This window comes from Suricata suricatta, chromosome 8 (assembly GCF_006229205.1).
Source record: "Suricata suricatta isolate VVHF042 chromosome 8, meerkat_22Aug2017_6uvM2_HiC, whole genome shotgun sequence".
Classification (NCBI taxonomy): domain Eukaryota; kingdom Metazoa; phylum Chordata; class Mammalia; order Carnivora; family Herpestidae; genus Suricata; species Suricata suricatta.
Window position 1 is genome coordinate 78,936,020 of NC_043707.1, and position 27,960 is coordinate 78,963,979.

General features: G+C 36.2%; 1 protein-coding gene across 2 annotated transcripts in view; it reads left to right on the forward strand.

Annotated features, from left to right (window-relative positions):
• Positions 1 to 27,960, forward strand: part of USP33 (ubiquitin specific peptidase 33) — a 62,262-nt gene that overhangs the window by 27,666 nt on the left and 6,636 nt on the right. Inside the window, exons 8-21 of one of the 2 annotated variants that reach the window (XM_029948740.1) lie at positions 931 to 1,044; positions 3,438 to 3,516; positions 5,193 to 5,610; positions 7,654 to 7,794; positions 9,698 to 9,813; positions 11,149 to 11,321; positions 11,424 to 11,518; positions 12,150 to 12,183; positions 14,780 to 14,825; positions 15,491 to 15,671; positions 16,346 to 16,472; positions 17,132 to 17,301; positions 18,429 to 18,510; positions 20,005 to 20,113. In XM_029948740.1, the coding sequence (XP_029804600.1) occupies positions 931 to 1,044; positions 3,438 to 3,516; positions 5,193 to 5,610; positions 7,654 to 7,794; positions 9,698 to 9,813; positions 11,149 to 11,321; positions 11,424 to 11,518; positions 12,150 to 12,183; positions 14,780 to 14,825; positions 15,491 to 15,671; positions 16,346 to 16,472; positions 17,132 to 17,301; positions 18,429 to 18,510; positions 20,005 to 20,113 (1,885 nt within the window). The remainder of the gene's footprint in view (positions 1 to 930; positions 1,045 to 3,437; positions 3,517 to 5,192; positions 5,611 to 7,653; positions 7,795 to 9,697; positions 9,814 to 11,148; positions 11,322 to 11,423; positions 11,519 to 12,149; positions 12,184 to 14,779; positions 14,826 to 15,490; positions 15,672 to 16,345; positions 16,473 to 17,131; positions 17,302 to 18,428; positions 18,511 to 20,004; positions 20,114 to 27,960) is intronic. The other variant, XM_029948741.1, reaches the window with a different exon arrangement.

A 27,960-nucleotide genomic window follows, 5' to 3' on the forward strand; every position in this document is an offset into this window, starting at 1 on the left:
ATATTCCCCCCTTTTTTAATGTTTAAGACCAAGGTAGTACATATGTGTACTCGTATCATTTATTACAGGTGTTTGTGTGCAACCTGGAGGAGGGGAAGAGAGAGAATCCCAAATAGGTTTCACCCAGTCACCACACAGCCCGACATGGGGCTTGATCTCATGAATTGAGATCATGATCTGAGCTGAAATCCACAGTTGGATGCTTAACTGACTCAGCCATTCAGGCACTCTAACAATATTGCCTTTCAAATTGCCAACTTGAGCCACCAGATGGATAGTAGTATCACTTACTGAGATATAGAAGCCTGGAGGAAGAATAGATTCACTTGAAGATTAAACTTTGATCATGTTAAATTTAAGATGCTCAGGGTAGCCATAAGTTTGGGTACTTGATGTAAATCTAGAAATTAGATGAGATGTTTGACTTTCATAAATTTGACTGTCCTTGACATGAACATGAAAATTCAAGGGCACCCCAGGAAAAGAGTATATAGGAAAAAGGTAAAGTCCTAGGATCCAGTCCTAAGGAACCTTGATATTTATATATCTGGTAAGGGCCAAAAGAACAGTAAAAAAGGAAAAGAAAAAAAAAAAAGAAGGAAAAGAGTTGCCAGAGATAAAGAAAAATAGAAAAATCGATCATCGTTCAAGAGAACAGTTGCTCAAGAATGAGGGGCTGTAATAAATGCTACTAAGAAGGAGTGAAAGATGCTGACTTTATCTGGTAGCATTGAGGAGTCTGGCAACACTGCAGTCAGATTTGATTTGAATGGGTTGAACACAGATATGAAGTGAATGTGAAGCTGTAAAAGGGAGCAAAGAAATGATGGATAAGGGGCTGTATGTGCTACCAATTCATTGAATGACTGGAAATCAGCCATTATTAAGCATTTATTCCACTTTAACATTTTCTTTTTTTTTTTAAATTAGCCCACCTTTGACACAGTTTTTTCTTGACTGTGGAGGATTAGCTCGAACAGATAAGAAACCAGCCATTTGTAAAAGTTATCTCAAACTGATGACTGAACTGTGGCATAAAAGCAGGTATGTACATAATGTACTTATTCTCTTTATTATGGTTTGTTTAAAAGTTTATTTTGACAAAAAGAAAGCACATGGGGAGGGGCAGAGCAAGAGGAAGAGAGAGAATCTTAATCAGGCTCTGTGCTGTCAAGTTGGAGCCTGATATGGGCTTGAACCCACCAACCATGAGACCATGACCTGAGCTAAAATCAAGAGTCAGACGCATAACCAACTGAGCCACCCAGGTGCCCCATAGTTTGGTATAGTATCTTTTAGTATATTTTTAAATGAATATCAAATATTAAGGGACATAGGTGTACATATATAATATAGAGCCAAAAAAAGTAAATTTGAAACAAGTTCATGCAATAGCATGCTATATTTCAGACTGAACATTGAAATGAAATTTGGATGGACTGGAGGTGAGTTGAAGTGCTAAATCTGCTATTACTGACACTTGAATTTTAATGGAAAAGTAGGCATTCTCACAATGCTAAAATCAGATCATAAATACTTAGGCAAATGTTCATTTTTCTGCTTATGTTTATTTCCTGTAAAGTATAGTATTAGAAGAATAATTGTTCGGTGTAATGTTTTACTGATTTTGTTTTAGCACTATTCAGAAAATTGTGTTTACTATTATTCCTAACTGCTCACCCATATCTGTAAAGAAAACAGTCACCAAAGCTTTTTTTTAAAAAACCTTGCAAGACTTTTGAGATGATGATTTGTAATGTAAAAATTTCAGTAGTATTTAAAGTTTTACCATTCCCTTTTTCCTAAGTGTCTTAGTTTTCTTTGAGATATTTGACCCCCTACTAAGCATTTGGAATCTGTGTGCCCCCCTCTCTCTGCCCCTCCCCGACTCATCCTCTGTCTCTCTCTCTCTCTCTCTCTCTCTCAAAAATAAAGAAACCAAAAAAAATAATAATAATTAAGGGGCACCTAAGTGGCTCAGTCAGTTAAGCATCTGGCTCCGGCTCAGGTCATGATCTCACGGTGTGTGGATTTGAGCCCCGCGTCGGACTCTGTGCTAACAGCTAGCTCAGAGCCTGGAGCCTGCTTCAGATTCTGTATCTCCCTCTCTCTCTGACCTTCTCCTGCTCGCACTGTCTCTCTCTGTCTCTCAAAAATGAAAAACATTAAAAAAAAAAGATACACTTAAAAAAAAAAACCTTAAATGTTCATTTATTTATTTTGAGAGCAAGAGAGCGTGCATGTATGAGTGGGGCAGGGGCAGACAGGGGGAGAGATAAAGAGTACCCCAAGTAGGCTCTGCACAGATGGGGCTTGAACCTCCAGTGAGATCATGACCCGAGCCAAAACCAAGAGTTAGATACTCAACCAATTGAGCCACCCAGGTGCCCTTCAAGTATGTAACATATTGACTGGATAATTCTACACATTACTTAATATTTACCTCTAAAAGTGGTTAAGTCTCTGGGGGGCCTGGGGGCTCAGTTAAGGGCCTCACTCTTGATTTCAGCTCAGGCCTTGATCTCAGTATGGTGAGTTTAAGCTTTTGGCACAAAGCCTACTTAAAAACAAATTAAAATCTTATTTATGTCAATTACACTCAAATAAGAAAATAGAATAAAAAAAGTCAGATCATGTACCAGGTATATTTATCTTATTTATTCCAGGAATTTTAAGTAATTAGAATTTTGTTTTAAGTAATTGTAATTGTTTTTGACAAATAGAACATGATCATTTCATTAGAGTGGAGAGCATTAAATATATCTTAACTGTCTTAAGTATATCTTAATTTATCTTAAGCTATTTTGGAGACCCTATGAAACATAACATTGGGCAATTTTTAATGACTTTTTAAAACGTTTTAAGTTAGCAACTTGAATGATTTTTTTCCTGTGGCTTTTTAAAAAAATTTTTTAAATGTTTCATTTATTTTTGAGAGAGAGAGAGAGAGAGAGAGAGAGATAGCATAAACAGGGGAGGGTCCGAGACAGAGGGAGACAATGAATCTGAAGACAGGCTCCAGGCTCTGAGCTAGCTATCAGCACAGAACCTGATGTGGGGCTCGAACCCACGAACTTTGAGATCATGACCTGAGCCAAAGTTGAATGCTTAACCTACTGAGCCACCCAAGACAGCCCTGAATGATTTTTTTTTTAACATTTTAAAAATGTGTATTTATTTTGAGAAAGAGAGCACAAGCAGGGGAGGGGCAGAAGGAGAGGGAGACAGAGAATCCAAAGCAGGCTCCAGGCTCTGAGCTGTCAGCACTGAGCCTGATGAGAGGCTTAACCTCAGGAACTATGAGATCATGACCCGAGTCAAAGTCGGACGCTTAACCAACTCAGTCACCCAGGTGCCTCTACAGCTTGAATTCTTGATTGTTTCTAAAATAAAATGTAAAAATCACAGATTTCCATTAAAAATATTATCTTCCTCAGGCCGGGATCTGTTGTTCCTACTACTCTGTTTCAAGGAATTAAGACAGTAAATCCAACATTTCGGGGGTATTCTCAGCAGGTAAGTCTTCATTCTTTTTCATTCATAATATTGATGTTTAATAAGTTTGCAGAATGCCATTATGCATTATGCTTTTATGGAGTCATTTGCATTTTTTTCTTTATAATTTATTTGTCCATTGCCATGGGTCATCATTTCTTGTGTGTTTATTGACCGAGAATGATAGCCTGTTACCATGGTTTTTGCTTATATTTTCCCACCTTTCTCATAATTTTGTGTTTTTCTAGAAATTGTTAAATTTTGGGGTGGATTAATATGTCTCTCTTCTAATGCTTTTAGCTTCAAAAAGTTATACATCTAGGGATACATTTTCATCTGTATTTTATGCTTTCATTTTTAAAAGATTTAATTCTTCTTGGCATCTGTCATTTATTCTGTATTACAGTTTACAGTTCAAATTTTATTTTTCACAAATAGCTGACTAATTGTACCAAACTACAGATTTGGAAGAATTTTCTTTTCTGATTTTAGAATTTTTTTCTTCATTAATTTTTATGGTTACATTAATATTTTATAGTGTTTGTTTCTGGGCTTTCTAATTCATTTCATTGATCTGTGTTTTGTTGAAGTAGTACCGATGACAGTTTCAATTATCATAACTTTATATATTTCTTTGATATTAACACCTAACCCTCACATAGTTTTTCAAAATAATACCTGTTACCTGCTAATTTTTTCTGGTGCACAGACACCAGAGACTGATTTCTTAGATGTGAGTTGAGTCCATAAATTTATAAATATGTATTTTCTTTCCTTTTTTTTCTTTTTCTTTTCTCTTAATATTTATTTACCATTGAGAGACAGAGAGAGAGCATGATCATGGGAGGGGCAGAGAGAGGAGGAGATCCAGAATCCTAAGCAGGCTCCAGGCTCTGAGCTGTCAGCACAGAGCCCGACGCGAGGCTCGAACTCACAAACTGCAAGATCTGAGCCAAAGTCTGATGCTCAAAGGACTGAGCCACCCCGGCGCCTCCCCGCCTTTTTTAATTGAAGTATAGTTGACACGTAATGTTACATTTGTTTCAGGTGTACAGCATAGTGATTCCATAAGTTTATACATCATTCTATGCTCACTACAAGTGTAGCTACTATTTAGCAACTATTTATCACCAGACAACACTATTAGGACACCACTGACATTATTCCCTTGCTGTACCTTTCATCCCTGTGACCTACTCATTATGTAACTGAAAGCCTTTGCTTCTCACTCCCCTTCACCCATTTTGTACATCTCCATACCCAAAAATTTTCAGAAACATTCCAGGTTTATCAAGGATTTTTCTTTGAGATACAGTACAAGATTGGAAAGCTTTAATTATAAGCCAAACTGATAAAATATTTAAATTTAGGATATCTCTGAATGCTAATTACCATATGAGGCAAATCCAGTTTTTTTTAAACACCTCTCCATTTTTAAAAAATAGCAGCAGTACTAAAAGCTGACCTCCATATCATCTTTAATTTTTAAATTACTTTTGTTTTATTTACATAGTTTTTAAGAACATAGTGCTTCCTATCCCTTCTTCAGTGCTTTATGTTCTACTAACTGGTATTTCCTCCAGTATAATGCTATATACATTTAGAAATCAGTTGATAAGCACATTTTGTATATTTTTTCTTAAGTTTCTACATATAGTTTTAATGAAGTGGTTATATAAATGTTGCTTATATATTAGGATGCTCAAGAATTCCTTCGGTGTTTGATGGATCTGCTTCATGAAGAATTAAAAGAACAGGTCATGGAAGTTGAGGAGGATCCTCAAACTATAACGACTGAGGAAACCATGGAAGAAGATAAGAGCCAGTCAGATGTAGATTTTCAGTCCTGTGAATCTTGTAGTAGCAGTGATAAAGCAGAAAATGAGAACGGCTCTAGAGGCTTTTCTGAAGATAATAATGAAACAACAATGCTGATTCAGGATGATGAGAACAATTCAGAAATGTCAAAAGATTGGCAAAAAGAGAAGATGTGCAATAAGATTAATAAAGTAAATTCTGAAGGAGAATTAGATAAAGATAGAGATTCTGTGTCTGAAACGGTCGACTTGAACAACCAGGAAACTGTCAAAGTGCAAATACACGGCAGAGCTTCAGGTGACAATAATTTGAAAATGATAGTGTTTCATTTGTAGGCAATGTGTGCAAGGTAGCATATTTCTGTTTCTTTGTGTTACATTTGAAATTTCACTGTTTTCTGATTTTTAGAGGGAAAATTAGCATGGCATGTGAGTGAAATCAACATATTTCTAATTTACATGTTAATGTTCAGAGTATATTTCTATAAAAAATGAAATTGATTAACTTAATATGTTATGTGCAGTATATAACATATAATTCAGTTGGAAGAAGGCCGGCATTAAATGGTGTTACTACTTTCTAAGTAGTAGAGGTTAGCAGTATTTGCATGTGAGTGTAAAGTTAATGTCATTTTACATGGATTCTGTTGAGATCCTGAGGAAAAAGCAAAATAACCCAAATTACAATTCTGTAATCTTACATACTTTTAGATTTAGTTTGCTGTCATTGGAGTCCTATTAGCTATGAAATATTTGGCATTTATTTTGATATTGAAGTTTAATTATAACAGACCCTGTTATGATAGATTATACAAGAATATTAGTTAGTGTCTTTTTTTTCTTTTTTGAAAAGAGCAGGTGGCCAGATTAAAGCTAGTTGAATTAGATTGCTTTGCTTTTTACATTTATTTCTTCAAGAGTTAATTTATCTTGGCCTAATGTATTTTGTTTTCCAAAACACATTTTAAAAATCCATTGGAAGTTTAAATTCTCTGATCTTAAAATAAATGGCAGACAAGTAACATAAAAAAAAGTTTATCTTTTGTAATTTCTAAAGAATGAAACTGCTAAACATCTTAATTTAAGTATTGAATGAACCCAAAATTTCTTCTTGAGGAAAAGGATGTTTCCTTCAACACAGGAGTACTGGTGGCTCACCTGTGTATGGTGCATGACTACAGTGTTCTAGTCAGGAAAGCATGTTAGGCATCTTAATCGTAGTGGCCTTATGTTTAGAAGTTTAGGTAGTTTGGAAGTTATTAGGTCGGTAAATAAATGAAATACCAGTACTGAAAGACAGTCTAGGCTACCGTAGAGCCTACCTTTCAGCCCAACCTTTTCAAAAGCCTGATTAAGGGATGTAGTGATTCTTTCTTGCTCCATAGCAGGCCTTTTCTTATACATAGTAACTAATTGATGAGCTAGATCAGGGATCTGAGCTTTTACATTTTATAAAGACCTGATTAATAAGTGTGACAAAGACTGTATATGGGATGCAAAGCCTGAAATAATTATTCTTAGGTCCTTTATAGGAAATGTTTCCCAATCCCTGACCTTGATAATACTAACTTTATTGCCTTCAGAAAGGGTGAGTGAGTCTCCTACTCTTTCTCCCTCTGATATATACAGTCTGCATTTAGTCATGGGCGAAATCATGAGAAACCCTATGTGAAAGTAATAAAAGTCACTTACTTTGCATTATCTGGAAAAATCTCTGAAGTCATTCTGTTTCAGGGTCTTTTATCAACAGTTCTTACTTCTTCATTCAGATACTTATTGAGCACAATCCCTTGCCCTGAAATCTGTGTTATATACTAGAACTCCAACAGCAAAACTGTCAAGATAGCTGTCATGAAGGTTTTATTTTCTTGATTCATAATTTCATTCTAAAAAATGTTCTTTTCTGATAAAGGGATGTATTTCCTTTTATCACAGTAAGAATAAAATGATTATGCCTAAGTTTCTTCTTAGATTTTGGCTATTATGTTAGTTTGAGAAGATAATCTCTTTCTCCTGCATGGTTTTAAAGCTTTTTAAAAAATACCATAAATATTAAAAAATACTAAATTAGAACAGATACAGTTCTCTTTGACTTTATGTTTCCACAGCTCACTTCCTGAATTTCTAGCACAGTAATGTGTTACAAACATTATTTGGATTCCTAGTTAGAAAATCACTGTTATTTTGCCTAGCAAGAACTTTGTCTATCAAAGATTTCACTTTATGAATGGGAATTGTGTTCAAAATCTCAAATGAAGAAACCTTTAAGTTAATTAATATTATTTGATAAGTGGGATAATTTTACTATTTAAGGTAGTAATACGAATTTTAAATATTACAGAATATATTACTGAAGTCCACTTGAATGACCTGTCTACATCACAGATCCTCCCATCAAATGAAGGCGTTAATCCACGTTTATCGGCAAGCCCTCCTAAATCAGGCAATGTGTGGCCAGGATTGGCGTCCACACACAAAAAAGGTACAGGTTTCAGTTCTTCAGGTTCCTTTGCTTTGATAAATGAAAGTGTTAATTATGAAATATCATTCAGTACTTTAAAACTGACAGCATAATTTGATATAACCATGATTTGAAATTCACTCTTTTGGTGTTGAGTTCTGGATTTTAACACATGCATAGATTCTTGTTACATTCACACAAATAGAATATAGAACAGTTCTAACACCCCCAAAGAATTCCTGAATACTACCCTTTGGTAATTAGATCTTCCCCCCTACCTTTCCCTAAACCCTAGGCCTTTGATCTGTTCTCTATTACTATTGTTTTGCCTTTCCCAGAATGTCATATAAATGGAATCATACAGTACATAGTTTGTTGAAACAGGCTTATTTCACTTATTGTAATGCATTTGAGATATGGTCATGTTGCATGTCTGAATATTTTTATTACTGAGTAGTATTTCATTGTGTGACTATACTATTGTTTATTCATTCACTCTGAAGAACATTTGAATTATTTCCAGTTTTTGGTAATTACGGATAATGCTGCTATAAACATTTGTGTACAGGTTTCTATGTAAATAAAAGTTTTCATTTGTCTAGAGTAAACACCCAGAAGTGAGGTTATTGGGTTTTATGTTAGTTTCATGCTTAATGTTGTATGAAATTATTTTCCAGAATAGGTGTATTATTTTGCATTCTTACTAAGCTATGTATGAGAATTCCAGTTTGTAAAACTCTTATGAAAAAACATAGGAAGGAGGGGTGCCTGGGTGGCTCAGTCGGTTAAGCCTCCGACTTCGGCTCAGGTCAGATCTCACGTTCGTGGGTTCGAGTTCCTGGGTTCGAGCCCCGCATCAGGCTCTGTGCTGACAACTAGCTCAGAGCCTGGAGCCTGCCTCTGGTTCTGTGTCTCCTTCTCTCTCTGCCCCTCCCCCTCTCATGCTCTGTCTTTCTCTGTATCAAAAATAAATAAAAACATTAAAAAAAAATAGGAAGGAAAAAGTCTTCATGACCTTTTGTTAGACAGATAGTTTTTTGATGACATCAAAAGCAATATCCATTAAAGAAGGGGAGCCTTCTTGGCTCAATTGGTTAAATGTGTGACTTTGGCTCAGGTTATGATCTCACTGTTTGTGGGTTTGAGCCCTATGTGCACTCTGGGCTGACAGCTCAGAACATGGAGCCTGCTTCAGATTCTGTGTCTCCTCCTTTCTGCCCTTTCCCCACTTGTGTGTATGCTTTCTCTCTTTCTCTCAAAAATAAATAAACATTAACAAAAAAAAAAGGAAAGACAAAAATTTTAAAAATCCATAAAAGAAATGATTGAAAATTTTCTTGGCAAAAACACTGTTGAGAAATTGAAAAGCTAAGATTGGGAGAAAATATTTTTAAGTCATGAAGCTGACAAAAGATCTATTCAGAATGTATTTTAAAAAACTCTCAAAACTTAATTATAAAATCCTTATGTCAAATAAAGCCTTGTTTTGGATGCAAAAACAAAGAAAAGCAAAACTATTCTGATTGATGTCAAGCTGAAGAGACTGAACCTCTCCTGTTTCATCCTGGTTTTGGGGGATTATTTCTAAAGTTAGTTTATTTTGAGAGAACATGAGTGGGAAGGGGGAGAGGGAAAGACAGAGTCCCAATCAGGCCCTGCACTGTCAGTGCTGAACCTGATGTGGGGCTTGACCTCCTGAACTGTGAGATCATGACCTAAGCCGAAATTCAGAGGCAGACGCTTAACTGAGCCACCCAGGCGCCCTTGGGATTTTTTTTTAAGTAATTCTCTTGAATGGTACTTTTACAAATTACTTTAGCATAGTAAATTTTACTGTTAAGGATTCCAGAGAAAATGATAAAGGAACTACTTTAATTTTTTTTAATTTTTTGAAAAATGTTCTATACTTGTTTTTCAATCCTAGCTCAATCTGCATCATCTCCAAAGAGGAAGAAACAGCATAAGAAATACCGAAGTGTTATTTCAGACATATTTGATGGAACAATTATTAGTTCAGTGCAATGTCTGACTTGTGACAGGGTGAGTATGAGGGAATTAAAATATGCAGGGAATTTCTTTCAAATGGTCTTAAAAAAATAACTGACGAATGGGATGAAAAGTTCCATTTTTTCTCCTTGCATCTTATGGTTATACGTGTATTTATGGATATACATGTATTTCTTATGTTTATATCAGCATAAATTGATTCTAGGAGTAGAATTTATTTTTTGGAAGTAATAGCACCATCATTTTGAAAGGATGGGTCTTGACCTGTCATTGGACAGGCATGCATTAGCAGCAAGAATTAACTCAGTTCTTCATCTCTGGTCACATGGAAAGGTGATATGTTGCTCAGCAACAATAAATGTTAACACATACATATTCTTCCAAGGTTGGATAGATTAATATGCTGGGAAACTGTTGCTATTCACAGGCACAGGGCTGTGAGTGTGTCTTCTACATTTGGTGGTATGGCTTATAAGTATTTTCTTTTGTTAAAATTGGGGCTCAGATGATACAGGTAGTGACAGGTTCATGCACAAGTTAAAATCATGAGTTCTTCAATCCTATCTAAATCTCTTGAGTTTTTTTGAGTTTTTCTTAAGAGTAGTTTTGTTTCAGTTTTTATATTAAGAAATATAAAATGACTTCTTTAAAGAAAAACTCTAAAAAGTTAGTTTTCAGTTATTGTGTTAAGCTCTTAAGTTAAATCTAAAAGCTTTCAGTAGGATCACTTTAATGTGGGCTAATTGGGTACCAAATCTATTTTTTTAATGTTTTAATGTTTATTTATCTTTGAGTGAGAGAGAAAGAAACAGAGTATGAGCAGGGGAGGGAGAGTGAGGGAGGCAGAATCTGAAGCAGGCAGGCTTCAGGCTCTGAGCTGTCAGCACAGAGCCCAAGGCGGGGCTCTAACTCACAAATTGTGAGATCATGACCTGGGCTGAAGTTGGATGCTCAGCCGACTGAGCCACCAGGTACCCCTGGGTACCAAAAATTTAAATGGAATTATCTTGAATTGTTGTCAGCTATTTAAAAATTATATGCTAGGTTTTCATCTTCTTAAAAAACCATCATGAGAGGTCATTTCCAAAAATAAATGCAGTAGTAGTGCTTAAGAGTTTGGGAGTCCTTCTCTGTGCCACAGGGTCCTTGACTAATGGTGATGTTAGTAGTTACTTCATAGGGTTTATATGAAGATTAAATTTAGAACAGTGCCTGGGTACAGGGCAAGTATATTTGCCATTACTATTACTATGGTATTGATTTTTTTGTGTTTTTTTGCTTATAAATTGCTTTGCTGTCTAAGATTTGTTCTCATAAATGTTTGTGTCGGATTATTTTCATCCCATTTTAAACATGAAACAATTTTAGGTGTCTGTAACCCTCGAGACCTTTCAAGATCTGTCCTTGCCAATTCCTGGCAAGGAAGACCTTGCTAAGCTGCATTCATCCAGTCACCCAACTTCTATAGTCAAAGCAGGATCATGTGGCGAAGCATATGCTCCACAAGGGTGGATAGCTTTTTTCATGGAATATGTGAAGAGGTATGTATGCATTTTCCTTGTATTAACTGAATGGTAAAGCGGCTGTTTCTGCTGTACTGGCAGAACACTTCCTTTTTTTTTTTTCTGTCAATAATGTTTCAGGTTTGTTGTCTCATGTGTTCCTAGCTGGTTTTGGGGTCCAGTAGTAACCTTGCAAGATTGTCTTGCTGCCTTCTTTGCCAGAGATGAACTGAAAGGTAAGAAATATGAAATAGTCTTCAACTATGGCTAAATTGTTGTGAGTGATCTAAAATACTAGTGGGACTAAATATAAAATGTGTTTATAAAAGCAAAGTTTTAAGGTGGCTTCAAAAGTGCTTGCCTCTATCATCATCATGGTCGCCAGTATCGACCATGGCAATATAAATATAAATAACATAAATCATATCCTGAAATGATTGGTACAGATTCCTGTAGTATAAGACAATATGGTAAGTGAGGGATTCAGAGAAGGGAATTCAGCCCATATAAATTTTGTGTATTTAGAGTACTCTGAATTCTTCCATAATATTTAAGATTTTCCACTGTTTTTGTGGGTTCAGCACCTTGCTGAGATATATAATAGACAGTCAATAAAATCTGTTAAGTGAATAAATGGAAAGGATTTTTTTTGAGATAGGCCTTCAAGGTTGAAAAGAGAGAGAGGAGAGGGTATTTTAGGCAAGGTAAACATGAACTGACTCTCGAGCAAAGACTAAAAAATGTGAGCTTTGTGTTACTGTGCTGCAAAATCAGCATATGGCAAACTCAAAGAATTGCAGAACCAAAAGAAAGCACAGTAACTTACTTTTATTTTGAGAGGAATGACCAGATCTATTCTATTTCCAGGTGACAATATGTACAGTTGTGAAAAATGCAAAAAGTAAGTATCATTGACAGTGCTTTGAATCACATGTTTTGTATTATAAATGGTATTTTTCTTGGTCACTTGAATTAGGTATGTGGAGTTAATTTTGTACCTATTTAGAAAAATAAAGGCTAAAAAGCTTTGTCCTGGTAAAAATAAAGAGACTGTTCTCTGAAACAAATTTGAGGTAAAAGTTTAACAAATTTAATAGGCTTATCTAAGATGTGAAAGTTTATATATTTTTTGATATATAAAATAAGTATGTAATTTTGGATAAAACATCTTCTAAATATGGTATAAAATGTATACTATAATGTTTAATAAACATTTTCGTTACATAAGCTTATCATCATAAATAAGGAAATATTCTCTTCTGGATGACCATGTTTACAGGCTAGATTCAGGATATCAAAGTGACTATAAAGGTAGATAGTTTCAAATCTTTATGAAATTCAGGTAGGGTATACCAGCTTTGATGCTACCTGTTGTATGATGGCAGAATAGAAAGTTAAGAAAAGTATGCTACTGTTTCTTTACATCTACTACTAGCTGCCTTTTAGGTCTTATAATAAATTTAAGCTTTAAGGCTTTGTGGTACAAAGTTAGAACAGAAAAGTAATTGGAGAATTGAAGGCAGATATGTCTGAATCTCTGTAAGAGAAAAATAATGGAGTCCTAATAAGAACTAACCTTCATAACAAACATCTGGCTATTGAGCAGCAACTCCAGGGAAATGTTGATCTGTAGCTATTGGTTCTTATCATGACAAAAAGGGATGGTATATTGTTTGGTCAATAAGGGTTAAAAGCTGTTTTGTACTTTCTAGAAAAAAATACACCTCTTATAAATTGGGAAGTATTTATTAGTTTGTTCTTGAAGCTGTAGCTAATAGATAAAGAGGGAGTTGGCCTGGAGAGGGAACTTTGAAAAGCAACATGAGTTAGGAAAAAGATACTAGTGAAGGTGGAAAAGAACCTTTGCATCTGCCCCAGATCCAATGTAGATACCTGTTGAGTGTATATTAATACTCATTAATAATAACCACCCTTTAACTTAAGTTATGTGTTTCTACATTTAAGAGTAAATATTATATTGCCAGAGTGGGATTGGGAAGTGGAAAAAATGGGTGAAGAGGATAAAAAGGTGCAAGTTTCCAGTTGTAAATTAAGTCATGGAGTGTGCACCGTAGCAACTATAGTTTATAATACTGTATTTCATATTTGAAATTTTCTAAGAGAGTAGATCTTAACAGTTTTCATTCTTCACACGAGAAGAAACGTTTTTGTGGCTATATATGGTGACAGACATGAACTAAAATTATTATAATGATCATTTTGCAATGTATACAAATATTAAATCATTGTATACTTCAAACTAATATTATGTGTCAGTTATACCTCAATTAAAAATAATAAAATTAGGGGCGCCTGGGTGGCTCAGTCAGTTAAGCCTGCGGCTTCGGCTCAGGTCAGATCTCACGTTTGTGGGTTCGAGCCCCGCATCGGGCTCTGTGCTGACAGCTAGCCCAGAGCCTGGAGCCTGCTTCCGGTTCTGTGTCTCCTTCTCTCTCTGCCCCTCCCCCTCTCATGCTCTGTCTCTCTCTGTATTAAAAATAAATAAAACATTAAAAAAATTAAAAGAAAATAAAATTAAATTAAAGTAATAAAAGTTATAATATATTGACCAATATATAGTGGGATTTTATGTTACTCGTTTTTTACTTGATATCTGGATGTTACAAAGGCATAGCCAGGCTATAGACAGTAGCACATTTGTTTAAAAAAGTAATTTTTGGGTGGTGCTTGGGTAGCTCAGTCAGCTAAGTGTCTGACTTCAGCACAGATCATGATATCATAGTTCATGGGTTTGAGCCCCTTATGGCTGTTAGCTCAGAGCCTCCTCTGTCTCCCTCTCTCTGCCCCTTGCCAATGCATACGCTTGCTCTTTTTCTCTCAAAAATAAAACGATGTAAAAAAATAATAATTTTCAGGGTACCTGAATGGCTTAGTCATTAAGTATCCAACTCTTGATTTTGGCTCAGGTCATGATCTCACAGTTTGTGAGATTGAGCCGTAGAGCCTGTTGGGGATTTTTTCTCTCCCTCTCTCTCAGAATAAATAAATAATTTTCATCAGAGAATTAACAACTTCATAAATTATTATTACTAATAGTTTAGAATTTTTTAAATTGACTCCAGTGTTTCATTAGTATTTTTTTAATTTTTTTCTTTTATCTTTTTTTTCCCTCTCCTGTTCTGAATGATAGCCTTATTGTCATTAGAATGTAGTTTTAAATGGGTAGCATATAATTCAGTAGTGAGCATTTTTTTGTCGCTATGTTTTCTAAAAGATTTTGCTGTATATTTAAAAATACTTTGGGGCACCTGGGTGACTCAGTTGGTTAAATGTTTGACTTTGGCTCAGGTCATGATCTCACAGTTCATGAGTTTGAGCCCTGCATCCTGCTTCGGATTCTGTGTCTCCTCTTTCTGCTCCTCTCCTGCTTGCACTCTCTTCCTTTCTCAGAAAGAAATAAATATTAAAAAAAATTAAAAATACTTTGTAGATATAGGAAACAGATTTACTTAAATGTTTTTTTTTCCCCTCTCCAGGTTAAGGAATGGAGTAAAGTTTTGTAAAGTACAAAAATTTCCTGAGGTATGGGCTTTATTATACTTCAGTTTATTTTGTGTTATAGGAACATAAAACATTTACATAATACAGTGTAGCATGGGGTCGTTCTATTGACTAGTTGTTATGTTTATATACCCTATTAGGATTATTCATTTTTAAAATACTGAGTTATGGGGCGCCTGGGTGGCTCATTAGGTTAAGCAGCCAACTCTTGATTTTGGCTAAGGTCAAGATTTTGTGGTTCGTGGAATGGAGCCCCATGTCGGGCTCTGCACTGACAGAAAAGAGGTTGCTTGGGGTTCTCTCCTCTGACCCTTTCCTGCTTACGTTTACATGCACTATCTCTCCAAATAAGTAAAATAAAGTTAAAATAATACTCTGTTACATACCAACCAAGTGTCCTTATCTGTAAAACTGTGTTGAAACAGTTTATTCAGACAGTATAGGATTTTGCAGGTATAAAATGTAAAATTAGAAAAGCCAGCAGCTTTGAACCTCAGAAGTACCAGGTTTCACCATTTCCATATTCTGATGTCTTTGGAATCAGGTTATCATCATTGTAGGGTAATGCTTAATCTTGACACTTAATTTAATTGATTTAAACAAGTTTAACCTTATCTATATTTAATCGATTCCTTCATGTAGCATATAACAATAGAATTTTAAATAATCTTCTCTTTCTCTGTTAGATTTTATGCATCCATCTTAAAAGATTCAGACATGAACTGATGTTTTCCACCAAAATCAGTACCCATGTTTCATTTCCACTAGAAGGTCTGGATCTTCAGCCATTTCTTGCTAAAGATAGTCCAGTTCAGATTGTTACTTATGATCTTCTGTCAGTCATTTGTCATCACGGAACTGCAAGTAGTAAGTATGTAGGTTTGACATATGTCTATATCAGGGAAGGAAAAAAAAGGAACCATCTGCATTGATCTGTTAAATAAGACCTGATTAAATAAAAGAAAAAAAAGTAAAAATAGATTTTTATTTTTATTTGCTTATTATAAATATGTCTGAAAATTTTACGTAACTGAATACTTTTGCTATGAAGTTTGGAATACTGGAAAGTATATTTTGTATAAAGTTTAATATTAGGGACTTGAACATGATCATTTTGGGGGGCTCCAAGGTGGCTCCTCTGGCTCTTGATTTAGGCTTAGGTCATGATCTCATGGTTCGTGAGATCAAGCCTCATGCCTGGGTCTGTACTGATAGTGTGGAGCTTGCTTGAGATTCATTCTCTCTCGCTCTCTCCCTCTCCCCCTCCCCCCCACCCCGCTTTTGCCCTGCTTTTGCACACTCTCTCTTTCTCTCAAAATAAATAAATGAAAAGATTATTTTTTCACTTTTTTTAAGATTACATTTTTGTTTATTATTTTCATTTCCTCAGGTAGTGGTGGTGAGGATACATACTGGAAAAATATATATAAGCATAGTTCTTACTATGTCTCTGCTAGGAACTGAGGATTCAAAAAGTACTTTATTTCTTGTTTGAATCTTGTATTGCTGAAATTATTTAAAAATTTTCAACTCAAATTCAGGTGGACACTATATTGCCTACTGCCGGAACAATTTAAATAATCTCTGGTATGAATTTGATGATCAGAGTGTCACAGAAGTTTCAGAATCTACTGTACAAAATGCAGAGGCTTATGTTCTTTTCTATAGGTAAGGAGTAACTCTCATGCAGAGGCTATTTTGACAAATATCAAAGAACATGCGGGTTATTACTTCTAAGACTTTGAAGATGTATTGCTGAGTAAAGATTAGAAATTGTTTTATTCTCATTTCATTTTGTGAGTAAAGTGAAAGGTTGTGTGCAGAATTATCTTTTGTTAGGAAAATGTTAAATCATTTAGTTGAAGGGCAAATGAATATATTTTGTTTTAGAAAGATTGATTTTAATAAATTTGGCACTGACCGTAGGAGTTAAGTACCAGATTTTCTCCTAAAATAGCTAATAAAGGAGGTAATACTATAAAAATAGATCTTTGGAATTTTTCAGTATCTTGTGAAAAGATTAAATATTAGTTCCTGAAAGAAAACAGATGAACTATTTAGATTGATTTTATTAGCAAACATTTGAATGCCTACTGTGTACCAGTAGTTATATGGATGCCAGTAGTTCTGAGACAGTGTTGTCGGTTGGGGTATATAACGTAGATGGGGGAGGGAACAAAGTCTGTTTCTCTTGTATAATTCCCAAGCCTAGTAAGAGTCATAGTGTTACTTTGTGTGCTCAGTCTAATAAGGAAGAGGGAAAATCCATCTACTGGTCTGATGGAGTAAAATGCATATTAAGTTTAATGAATCATTATCCTTAATAGGAAGAGCAGTGAAGAGGCACAAAAAGAGAGACGAAGGATATCAAATTTATTGAACATAATGGAACCAAGTCTCCTTCAGTTTTACATTTCTCGACAGTGGCTAAATAAATTTAAGACCTTTGCTGAACCTGGTCCTATTTCAAATAATGATTTTCTCTGTATTCATGGAGGTAAGAAATCCTAAAGTGGAAAGTAGTGGTAGGAGTTTGCTATTAAATAATTTACAAATTAGGAAAGAGCCAAGAGTTTTCCTTTTTGACTTATTTCCTATTTCTTTATCTGCATCCAACTTACAATATGTTTACTTCGTTAGTTTTAGAAATTGGCTTTTTCTTCTATTTATAGGCAGTCTGTGGCCTGGTCTCTTTATAAGAGAGATATTTATTGAGTACCTGTCCCAAACTGGACAATACCAAGGACAGTGTTTATGTTTTCTAATTTCATAGTAGAAACAGCTACATACACAGCCATTTATAGTACAGTGAGCACTTCTCTTACACATTATTTTTCTCTGCTGAGAGGCATTCAGCTACCATTTGTATCCATGATTCTTATTCTTTTTGCCTAAATTAATAGCTGGCTCTTTTCCTAAGTATGGACATATCCTTGGAATTTAACAAAAAAGTCTACTATAGTTATTTGCTAGATATAATGTATGCCTTTGTGATTGGCTGTGTTAGTGTTTGTTCTCATGATAAATGACACCTTACTGTGATACCTTGATTAAGTTTCATGGTTCAAGACTCAGTATTCTTATTAATTAACTTTTTGTAGTGAAACCATAAGAGATAGTAGGAATATCCCATAGTGCATATGGAAACTTAAACCTTGGAGTGTTTCTGTATGTGAATTTATCTCATTTCCCTACTTGAAGTACTAGCATAAGGCTCTTCCAGTTCTGAATCTCTCCATAAGTTTTTTATGGTATTTATCTGTGACTGCCTTTTATTGTAGTTAGTTATATAATAAGTGTCTCATGTCTTTTGCTGGCTCAAGCTCCATGAAGAAAAGATTGTTTCTTATTTTCCTTTGATTTCCCCTTATACACAGTCAGTGCTTAGTAAGGATTTACATAAATTACTTGAAGATGTTGGTTAGCTGATTTTTGTCTAATTACTTCAAGAAATAGGTTTATTTTTTAGTAATGTAATCACTAGAAATACTTATACTTACTTAATTTTTAAGAATACTGATTGAAAAATGCCAGTGATTAATCAGTTTAAAAATGAGTTTAACCTTTAAAAGTTTTATAAAGGAATTTAAGAATGAAACACACCCACCTTAACTTTTTTTTTAGGTGTTCCTCCACGAAAAGCTGGTTATATTGAAGACCTGGTTTTGATGCTGCCTCAGAACATTTGGGATAACCTGTACAGCAGGTTTGTTTTTTTAAATCAGACAATATGGTATTATGAAAATCAGTTGGTGAAACTTGTTAAAAAGGGATTGTTTTGTTTCACATTGCTCCTTATGCTTTATGTTGCTTATGTAGAAACTCTTCTTTTTTTCCCTCATTATTCACTCCTAAGTGTGAATAGGAAGACTTCATGGTTAATGTGACCCAAGTCTGAGTAATTAATTCTAATTTTCATGTTCTAATTATCTGTATCTGTAAAGTATATGGATGATATTTAAGTCTGAGATTTTAGGGGCGCCTGGGTGGCTCAGTCAGTTAAACGTCTGACTTCGGCTCAGGTCACGATCTCACAGTTTGTGGGTTTGAGCCCCTCATCAGGTTCTGTGCTGACAGCTCAGAGCCTGGAGCCTGTTTCAGATTCTGTGTCTCCTCTGTCTCCACCCCTCCCCCACCTGTGCTCTGTCTCTGTCTCAAAAATAAATAAAAAATAAAGTCTGAGAATTTAAAGTTTTAAATTTTGTGGGCCGCCTGAGTGGCTCAGTCGGTTGAGCCTCCGACTTCGGCTCAGGTCAGATCTCACATTCGTGGGTTTGAGCCCCGCGTCGGGCTCTGTGCTGGCGGCTAGCTCAGAGCCTGGAGCCCGTTTCCTGTCTTGTGTCTCCTTCTCTCTCTGCCCCTCCCCCTCTCATGCTGTGTGTCTCTCTGTATCAAAAATAAATAAAACATTAAAAAAAAAAGTTTAAAGTTTTAAATTTTGTTTTAAAACATTTCACATATACTTTTCTAACTCTGATTTAGTTAAATATTGAAAATATGAGGCACCTGGGTGGCTCAGTTGTTTAAGCATTGGACCCTTGATTTTGGCTTTGGTCATGATCTCACAGTTCATGAATTTGAGCCCTGCCTTGGGCTTTGCGCTGACAGCATGGAACCTGCTTGGGGTTCTCTCTCACCCTCTCTCTCTGCCCCTACCTTGCTTGTGCACTGTACTGTCTCTTTCTTTGTTGAAAATAAACAAACATTTAAAAAATTAATAAAATACATTTTCTCCCCCTTTGCCCCTCCTGTGCTTGTGTGCACACACACTCTCAAAAAAATACATATTGAAAATAATTCATTCCATGAATTCTTATTTAGAAGCCAGGGAAAGTCTCTTTCTGATTAAAACATGATTAACACTATGGCTGTATTACATGTTGTATTGTAAGTTTTTGAAAGCCACCTCTTTTACTTTGTATTGTCACCTCTAACGTATTTGGTAGCAGAAGTATCTGTAAGGGAAAGTTAAAAACATAAAGCAGGTTAGTCAATCAGTTGATAGTCATTGACCCTGATAAACATAAAATCAAGCTGTTAACAATTATTTGATTTTTACATTAGTTTATTACTGAGAATTTTTTGGTGGCAATTTATTCTTTACTAGGGACTTAGTCATTTACTAAAAGTTGGAGAAAGATTTCCCAGAACATCAACTTTCTTTAACATTATCATAATTATTAAATTCTTCATGCTTTAGGTATGGAGGAGGACCAGCTGTCAACCATCTGTACATTTGTCATACTTGCCAAATTGAGGCAGAGAAAATTGAAAAAAGAAGAAAAACTGAATTGGAAATTTTTATTCGGGTAAAAATGATGCTTTTCAAGTTGTAAATGTGATTTAGGATAAAAATAACTAACAATAGCGGAATTATGTTAACGAAATGATTAGATGAAGGAGTTGTAAGTGTTCAGGGTGTATAACAGTGAGAGACCACCGACAGGTCACTAAAATTCTTATGCGTTAAGTTCTCCTTTTGTGGGGCTTTGTTTTCATGGATTGGTAAAAGATTTTGTTTTACAGATTGGCACTTGTAAGAAATCGCCTTATTAAAATGGTAAATTATAGGTTTCCTGTAGTGTTTTTCTGGAAGTATCTACCCAGACTGCATTCTCTACTTCCATTTTTTTGTGAAATATATTACTGTTTTGTGGGACTGTCTGTACTTTCAAATATACTCCTCAAAATACATATATTATGAAGCATTCCTTGATTGCAAGCAACAATCTGAAGGTCATCACACAGTAGGAAGAGCTAAACATCCAGACTTTTCTTGTTTGCTTGTGCATTTAAAAAAAAAATCTATCTGATTTTTTCATGCTTAAACTGTATCTGTGCAGTTTTCACATACTTACCAGTATAGCAGAATTAGCCTTTGATGATTTTAAAATAAATCCGATTATATACTTTTTGAAAAGAATCAACATGCAAGTAAATTAAAAACCATTTTAATTTACAATTTAAAAATGTTGGGGAGTGGGAGATACAGGGATACAGGCTGTGGTTATGGAATGAATAAGTCATGCAGGAATATAGTCAGTACTACTGTAATAGTGATGCATCAAGAGAGATGGTAGCTACACTTGTGGTGAACACAGCATACTGCATAAAGATATGGAATCACTGTGTTGTACACCTGAAGCTAATGTACCATTGCGTGTCAGCTATATTCAGAATCATTTAATGTGTGTATGTTGACTGAATGACCCACCCATATTCAAATTCAGGGTTTTTCTGTGGGCTTAGAACTGTTTGATGGTCTTAGGCTTTAAAGTTTTAAAATACCATCGTGGTTGAGGAAATTTAAACATGCACTGGTGATATGCACTAATTCAGAGAGGCAAAATGAAGCAATTCATAGGTAACTAAGTAATTAAAAAAGAGAAAACTGTTGTAGTATCACTGGTTAATTATAGTAAATTATCAGTCTAGATGATGATGATGATGATTTTATATACACTGCTAGCCAGGTTTTATGGGGGCGCCTGAGCGGCTCAGTCGAGTGTCTGACTCTTGGTTTCAGCTCAGGTCATGATCTCACAATTTGTGAGTTTGAGCCCCATGTTGGGCTCTGTGATGGCAGCATGGAGCCTGCTTGGGATTCTCCCTTTTTCTCTCTTTCTTTTCCTCTCTCCCTCTCTTCTCTGCCCCTCCCCTGCACACATGCTCTCTCTGTCTCTCAAAATAAATAAATATTTTTTAAAAATGAACAACGAGGTTTTATGGACAAGGGCCAGTACAGTTCCATTCATCTAGATAGCAGAAAGTATCTTCTAAGTACTGTTGTCAGTAGTACAGCTCCAACTTTTTATTTATGATCCAAACTCCCGGTAGAGAATCCTAGTAGAGTTTTGGTCACCTGAGAGACATGTGCATTGATAATCCTACTAAGATTATATTGGTGGAGGGATGAGTAATTTTGTAAGAGAAAACTGAGATTCTTTCATTAACAACAGTGGAGAAATTGTTAAATAAACAAGAGATGGGGGCACCTGGGTGGCTCAGTTAGTTTATGGGATTGAGCCTCATATCGGGCTCTGTGCTGACAGCTTGGAGCCTGCTAATTCTTTCTCACCCTTTCTCTCTGCCTCTCCCATGCTCGTTCTCTCTCTCTCTAAATAAATAAACATTAAAAAATAGAAAAGACATGAACAGTATGTTCCGTGTTATGGCTGCCCAGCACATGTTCACACATATACACGTATACATACCTGCTTCTCTTGATGGATTTAGGATTTTTTGTGTGTGTCCTTGCCTAAAATAAATTTTCACACACAGTAAAATAATATAGATACCAATTTTTATATTTTGCTTAGGCCTCATTTTAAATCTTAGGAGATGAGTTATAGTTGAATATTTAAAATAGTTCATTCCATGGCACTTGGGTGGCTCAGACAGTTGGGCATCTGACTTAGGCTGAGGTCATGATCTTACAGTTAACAAGTTTGAGACCCACATCAGGCTCTGTGCTGATAGCTCAGAGTCTGGAGCCTGCTTTGGATTCTGTGTCTTCCTTTCTCTCTCTGCCCCTTCTCCACTCATGCTCTGTCTCTGTATCTCAGAAATAAATAAGCATAAAAAAACTTTTTTTAAAATTAAAAATGGTTCATTCCATGAATGCTTAATAAGTGGTTAATGAATATATTCATTAGGGTTTGGGGAACAGAAGTTATTGTTAAGTATTCAGAGTATAATAGGAATGTAGGCAAAGAAATATTTAAACAACTACCAAAGGGACTGGGCAGTGAAGGTCAAGAAGACCACTGCTGACTCTTAGGATATCTGGCTGTGGGAGTGTGCTGTGCCAGAGATAGGAGAGGTGGCCAGTGGGGTGTTCAGAGCCCAAACAGCTTACGGAGAGCTTCTTGTGTGGCCCAGTCAAGGGGGTTGGAGCCCAGGTAAGATGAAAATGGATACCCATGTTGGCTTGGGATTGGGGTGCAGTGGGTGTTAGGATTGAGGGATTGATTCCATATATAGAATTGATCAAGTAATAAGTATAATGAGAGGCACATTTCTCATTGTCAGGTAAGAGTTACAGGTATGGAGAGGGAGAAAACTAAAATGGATCATGTTACTAGATTGGATTTGTAGGTATTTTTGTTAACTCATAGTGATACATATATACATGCATACATACAGAGGTACAAATGTGTATATGTGTACACATATATAAAAGCAGATGATATATATATGTTAATTCCCTAACTTTGTCTCTGAAAGGGCCTGGGAGCAATGATAATTCCAATAGGATTAAAAATACCTACCTCTCATCAGGTCTTGGTCTCTTAACATCTTTCTTCACTAAAAGGTGCCAGCCTTTCTTACAGAAGTGGCAGGTTCATATCAATGTTGATTTTCAAATTTTAGTCATTTCTGTTAGTTGTGTAGGAAAATTTCCTTGTGTGTATGAAATATACACCAAGATGTTTGGAGGAAAGAAACATCTGCTTAGCAACTTATTCTCCATGGTCTAAGTAAGGAAAATTTCTTTGTGTTATATTGGAGTTTTCCTGTGAGTTTGAGATTGTTTCCAAGTTAAAAAATTAAAAATTGCTCAGAGCCTCTGGAAATTATCTCTACTGTTTGCCACTGGTAATTCTCAGAAGAATGCTCAGAAATTTAATAAACTTGATAACCTGCTAACATCAGGACCATGGTGGTTATTCTGAGGATGCTCATAAGGTACAAGATGCTGATGCTTTTAAAGATGTTAGCTACCTGTGACACCAAGTGAAGGATTCTTGGGAAGATTGTTGGCAGCGGTGGCAAAATCCTACTTATGCCATCTGTGGATGCTTCAGTCCTACCCACAGCTGCCACCAGAGGGGAGAAGAAATTGCTTTCTTTTGTGCCTTCTGCGTATTGCATAGATCACTGATAATGCCTAATCTGGAGTACTCCTGGCATGGGATCCGGGAGAATGTAGGCTTCTCTTCTTCACAGAAGAGAGTGTAAGAATGAATGGAAATGATGCATATGGGCTGTACCATACATAGTACATTTACATTTTCCTCAGGAAAACTTGGGAGACCCAAAGTTCTGTGAGTCACTGTATCCATTTTTGGATATCAGTCATTCTTCATCTTTAGTTCAGTCAATTCAGTCACAATATCCCTTTTATATATTTTATATCTTATATGAAATAGTAGAGGAAGAAAAGCAAACATAATTATTTACAGATTTGCTAAATGTATATAAGTATGTATATGCGGTAAGGAAGAAATATGTATCTACAGATGATCATTTACCCATTCCATATTCTCTGTTTTCTCAATCAGCACTTAAGTTGGTTGTGGTTATATTTACCTGGTGTAAAGTAACCCAGACAATCATTACTGAAGAATCTGAGGTCTTTGTACTCTTGCCTGGTTTAGATTTCTCTAGTTGTCTGTTTAGCTTTTACCCTCTGGGTATGGAAATACTGAATGGTGCTTGCAGTAGGTTGAATGGTGGTCCCCCAAAAAGATATCTCCATGTTCTAATCTCCATGACCTTAATTGGGAATATGACCTGATTTGCAAAAGGGTCTTTGCATATGTAATTAACTTAAGGATCTTGAGGTGAAATCATAATAGATTATATGCATGTACTCTAAATTTAATGATAAATGTCCTTATAAAAAGACCTACAGGAGAAAGAGACTCGGAAGTGCTGAAAGCCATATATAGACAGGAAGCAGAGCTTGGAATATACAGACATAAGCAGAAGCTTGAAAAGGCAAGGAACAGAATTTCCCCTGAAATCTTCCCCAAAGTATGTTCCTGCCTACACCTTAATTTTGAGCGTCTGTTCTCCAGAACTTTGGAAGATTAAATATCTGTTTTCAGATTCCAAGTTTATGGTAATCTGTGACAGAATAGCCCTCTGAAACTAATACTGTGGGTATAATCTGGTTTTCAGACATAAGCCTCTTTGTTCCTGTTGTATAGTAGCCATTTTATTTCAGCCTCTAAATAGCCAGTACCGTAATCCGTTCTGCCTCTTGGTTCAGTGACATGAGGAACCATATATAACCAGAGGAGTATTTCAACTTTTAGTCCAGTAAAACCATTGTTGTTTCCCTTTGGAATTGAATACCTCCAAACTAGTAGAGGCCAAAGTTGTGGAGATGAGAAGCAAAGATTTGTATGTCATTAGGTATTTTACCTGGTATCTAGCCTCATGTACTCTGGTTATGGAAAAAATGCCATATATTGATTTCTAGTTTGGAGCATATACCATACCACAGAGGACAGTATCAACCCCACAGAATTTTGCCACCCATACACAAAAACTGAGTCTTCAATAGGCCAGCACCTTTTAGGTGCTGCCACATGATAAGGTCAGTGACTCCCATGAATGTGAGCTCGATGTGGGTCTCAATCTCACTACTGTGAGATCATGACCTGAGTGGAAATGAGTTTGCTGCTTAACCAGTTGAGCCACCCAGGTGCCCCAAGGAGAATATTTTAGAAGACATTATCTCTAAGAAGGAGTGACTAGTAAACACATGAAAAGGTACACTGTCAGCAGTCATTAGGAAAATGCAAGTTCAAACCAGTGAAATACCATCATGCAATTCTTAGAATGGCTAAAATAACTGGATAATATCAAGTGCTTGCAAGAATGCAGAGCAAGTGGAATAGTCATATGCTGGTGGGCATGCAAGATGTCACATGTCAAATGACAGTTTGGCAGTTTCTTCTGGTTAAGTAAGTATAAGTGACGCAGCCCTGTCACTCCTGAGTATTTACTCCAGAGAAGTGAAAACTTATGTTCACAAAACCTGATGTTCACAGGGGGTGTGCCTCGCTGGCTCAGTGTGTAGACCTGTACAAATGTTCATAGCAGTCTTGCTCATAATTGACTGAAACTGGAAACCATTCAAATGTTATCAGCGAGCAAATATTTAAACAAAATGTGGTAGTGGAAATACTACTGGCAGTAAAAAAGATTGGGCTATTGATGCATGCAGCAACATGCATCTCAGAACCATTATGCCAAGTGAAAGTAGATGTGAAAAGGCTATGTGGTGTTGAATTCTACTTATATGAAATAGCTGAAACCTTGAGGACAGTGAACATCAGTGGTTTCTTGGGGCTGAGAATAAGAGATTGATTGTAGAATGGTGCAGGGGAACTTCTTAGGGTGTCAGAAATGCTCTACACTGGTTTGTGGTTGTGGTTACAAAACTATAAATTTACTCAGCCCCATCTTCCCCCCTTTTTAAAGCAGGTTCCATGCTGAGTGTGGGGCTTGAACTCAACAACAATGAGATCAAGAGTTGGATGCTCTACCCTGACTAAGCCACGCATGCATTCTCCCCTCCCCCCACTTTTTTTTAAAGAACATCATGTTTTAGTATAAAACTTAACACTGGAGTACAAACAAAGTTGCCCTTGGTAGACTGGAACTTAAGTAGCGTTTCTGAATTGAAAAACTAGATAGGATCAGGTTGAAGAAACAAACCAAAGGCCACAGGAAATGATCACACAGGTTTCAAGCTTGAAAATGGCAGATACCAGTAATAACCTCAGCGTTCTGTCCGCTGCATTGTACAAGGAAGCATGCATAAAGGTTTTTGCGTGGACACAGCTGTAAATAAGGGGGTCAGTTAAAGAAGGAGCTATCTTAGGTAGCTTCTAATCCATAGAATTGTGATTTCTTAAATTAAATTTATAAAATAAATGCAATCGGGGGTACCTGGGTGGCTCACTCAGTTGAGTGTCTGACTTTGGCTCAGGTCATGATCTCACGGTTCATGTGTTTGAGCCGTGCATTGGGCTCACTGGTGTCAGCACACAGCCCACTTTGGCTCTTCTGTCCCCTTCTCTCTCTGCCCCTCCCCCACTTGTGCTCTGTCAAAAATAAATAAACATCAAAAAAATACTGTTAATCCTCAGGGAAATAAGGACATAAGGATATTATATCATAAAAACAAAACTCATAGATGAGTTGATTGAATAGCAGCATAAATAATGCTGGAGAGCAACTTGGTGTAATGAAAGATTTTGCAAAGAGTTTCTGAAAGTGAAGCACAAGGATGGAAAACAAATATCAATATGTTATAGAATCCAGTGTTGTTCTAATAGGTTTTTTTTTTTTAACTGAAAAAAAATTTTTGAGAGAGAGCATGTGGGTGACTGGGGGAGGGGCAGATGGAGAGAGAGAGAGAGTCAGAAGCAGCTCCACACCCAGTGAGGGTAGAGCCTGACTCAGCACTTGTCATGAAATTATTACCTGAGCTGAAATCAAGAGTCCTTTGCTTAATCAACTAGGCCACCTAGGTGCCCCATAGTTATTTTAGAAGAGAATAGAGGGGAGGAACAACTTTTAGGGCAACAGTTTAGAGAAATTAACCAGAAGTAGAAAAAAATATTTAGTTTTTTGAGAGCAAGCATGAGCATGATTTGGTGAGGGGCAGAGAGAGATAATCCCAAGTAGACTCCAACACTGTCAGCATGGAGCTTTTGAAGGGCTCATACTCACAAACCATGAGATCATGACCTGAATCAAAATCAAGGGTTGAACTCAACCAATCGAGCCACCCAGATGCCCCAACATGTATCTTTATTTTTTATTTTTTTATTTTTTTAATTTTATTTTTTTATTAATAGTTTATTACCAAGTTGGTTTCCATATAACACCCAGTGCTCTTCCCCACAAGTGTCCCTCTTCATGACCATCACCCCCCCTTCCCTTCCCCCCTCCCTCTTCAGCCTTCAGTTTGTGCTCAGGATTCAAAGGTCTCTCATGATTTGCCTCACTCCCTCTCCCCAACTCTTTCCCCCGCCTCTTTCCTTTTCTCATGGCCCCGTTAGGTTTCTCCTGTTAGACCTATTAGTGACAACATATGGTGTCTGTCCTTCTCTGCCTGACTTACTTCGCTTAGCATGACTCCCTCTAGGTCCATCCATTTTGCTACAAATGGCTCGATTTCATTTTTTCTCATTGCCATGTAGTATTCCATTGTGCATATAAAGCATATCTTAATCCACTCATCAGGTGATGGACATTTAGGCTCTTTCCATGATTTGGCTATTGTTGAAAGTGCCGCTATGAACATTGGGGTACACATGCCTGTATGCATCAGCACTTCTGTACCCCTTGGCTAAATCCCCAGCAGTGCTATTGCTGGGTCATAAGGGAGTTCTATGGATAGTTTTTTGAG